The following is a 1,171-nucleotide window of genomic DNA, read 5'->3' on the forward strand; positions in this document are numbered from 1 at the left end:
TAGAAACAGGAATATTAATCAGGAATAGTGAGATGAAAGCATACATGGAGGCAAAATTGGTTTGATTACTGTGTGAGAGAGGAATTATTTGAGCCTATGCCGGAGGTTGTACATATCGGTGACCTACAACTTAAAAAGGGATATAAAAGAGCTCAAAGATAACATTAGGCTAGAATTCCTGGAGTGGTATCCTATAGCCAAGGAAACATTTTTCATTCAAACATATCTTGCTAGAATACCAACGTCAGGTAGAATGTTAAAGTTCCCTCATAGAGCAGTAAAACACGGAGACCAGGTTTCTATCATAGACGTTTCTAGGCAGGTCCTGATCAGGGCCCAGTGTCATCAATGACATCACAATGTCCGAGTTGCCTTAAAGGCAGCTCCCGGGCCAGTGAGGGGCACAGTGGGCAGGAGCGAGCACTGGTATCGCGACAGACCAAGGCCCCTGGCACCATCAGGCAGGGCCAAACCCAGCTACCATCATGCCTGGGAGAAGAAGCCCCTGGCACTATCCTAGACATAGGAGGCACAGTCTGTCCCGCTCCATGAGAGCTGAGCTCCAATTCCCGGTTAGCCGCGTGGACCGCCTCCTGAGACAGGGTCGCTATGCTCAGCGCCTGAGCTCATCTACACCGATCTTCCTCACGGGCGTTCTCGAGTACCTGACGGCCAACATCCTCGAGCTGGCGGGCCAGGAGGCTCGCAACAACAACAAGATACGCATCACCCCAGAGCACGTGCAGAGGGCCCTGAGCAGCCACCAGCACCTGAGCCGCCTCTTTGAGGACAGCGCCTGCCCTCAGGTGGAGGGGGTGCCCCAGCCCAGAAAGTGCGGCGGCCTGGGTCCCAGAGACAACAACCTCATCTAGTCCCCGGCCCTGCGCATAGACGAGGGAGGCCTGCTCTCCTGTCAGCAAAAGCCATTAAAGGACTTAAGATCCAGTGCAATTTTTCTGACTGGTGTCTGCTTCTGTGCTCCTGAGTGGGCGGTGTCTGTGGGACGTCCAGGAGGCGATCTCCCGTGGGGAGTGGAGGGTGGACAGGGCTGTCGGTGTGGGAAGCTGGAGTCCAGCATTTCAGGGAGCGGTTTCTCTGGGGACAGCACGGGGAGTGGCCATGGCCGGAGGGGCCGGTGGTGGGGCAGGAGATCTCCCACGGGGAATGGAGG

The 1,171-nt window shown here is 55.4% G+C and overlaps 1 protein-coding gene across 1 annotated transcript; it reads left to right on the forward strand.

Annotated features, from left to right (window-relative positions):
- Positions 1 to 386: 386 nt before the first annotated feature.
- On the forward strand, positions 387 to 951 carry LOC101684039 (histone H2A-Bbd type 1-like). The gene has a single exon (XM_004754880.3). It carries the CDS (start codon positions 486 to 488, stop codon positions 870 to 872), a length of 387 nt encoding a protein of 128 aa, XP_004754937.1. The 5' UTR covers positions 387 to 485; the 3' UTR covers positions 873 to 951.
- Positions 952 to 1,171: the final 220 nt, after the last annotated feature.

This window comes from Mustela putorius, unplaced genomic scaffold, assembly GCF_011764305.1.
Source record: "Mustela putorius furo isolate JIRA1106 unplaced genomic scaffold, ASM1176430v1.1 tig00003836_pilon_pilon_pilon, whole genome shotgun sequence".
In the NCBI taxonomy this organism is placed as follows: Eukaryota; Metazoa; Chordata; class Mammalia; order Carnivora; family Mustelidae; genus Mustela; species Mustela putorius.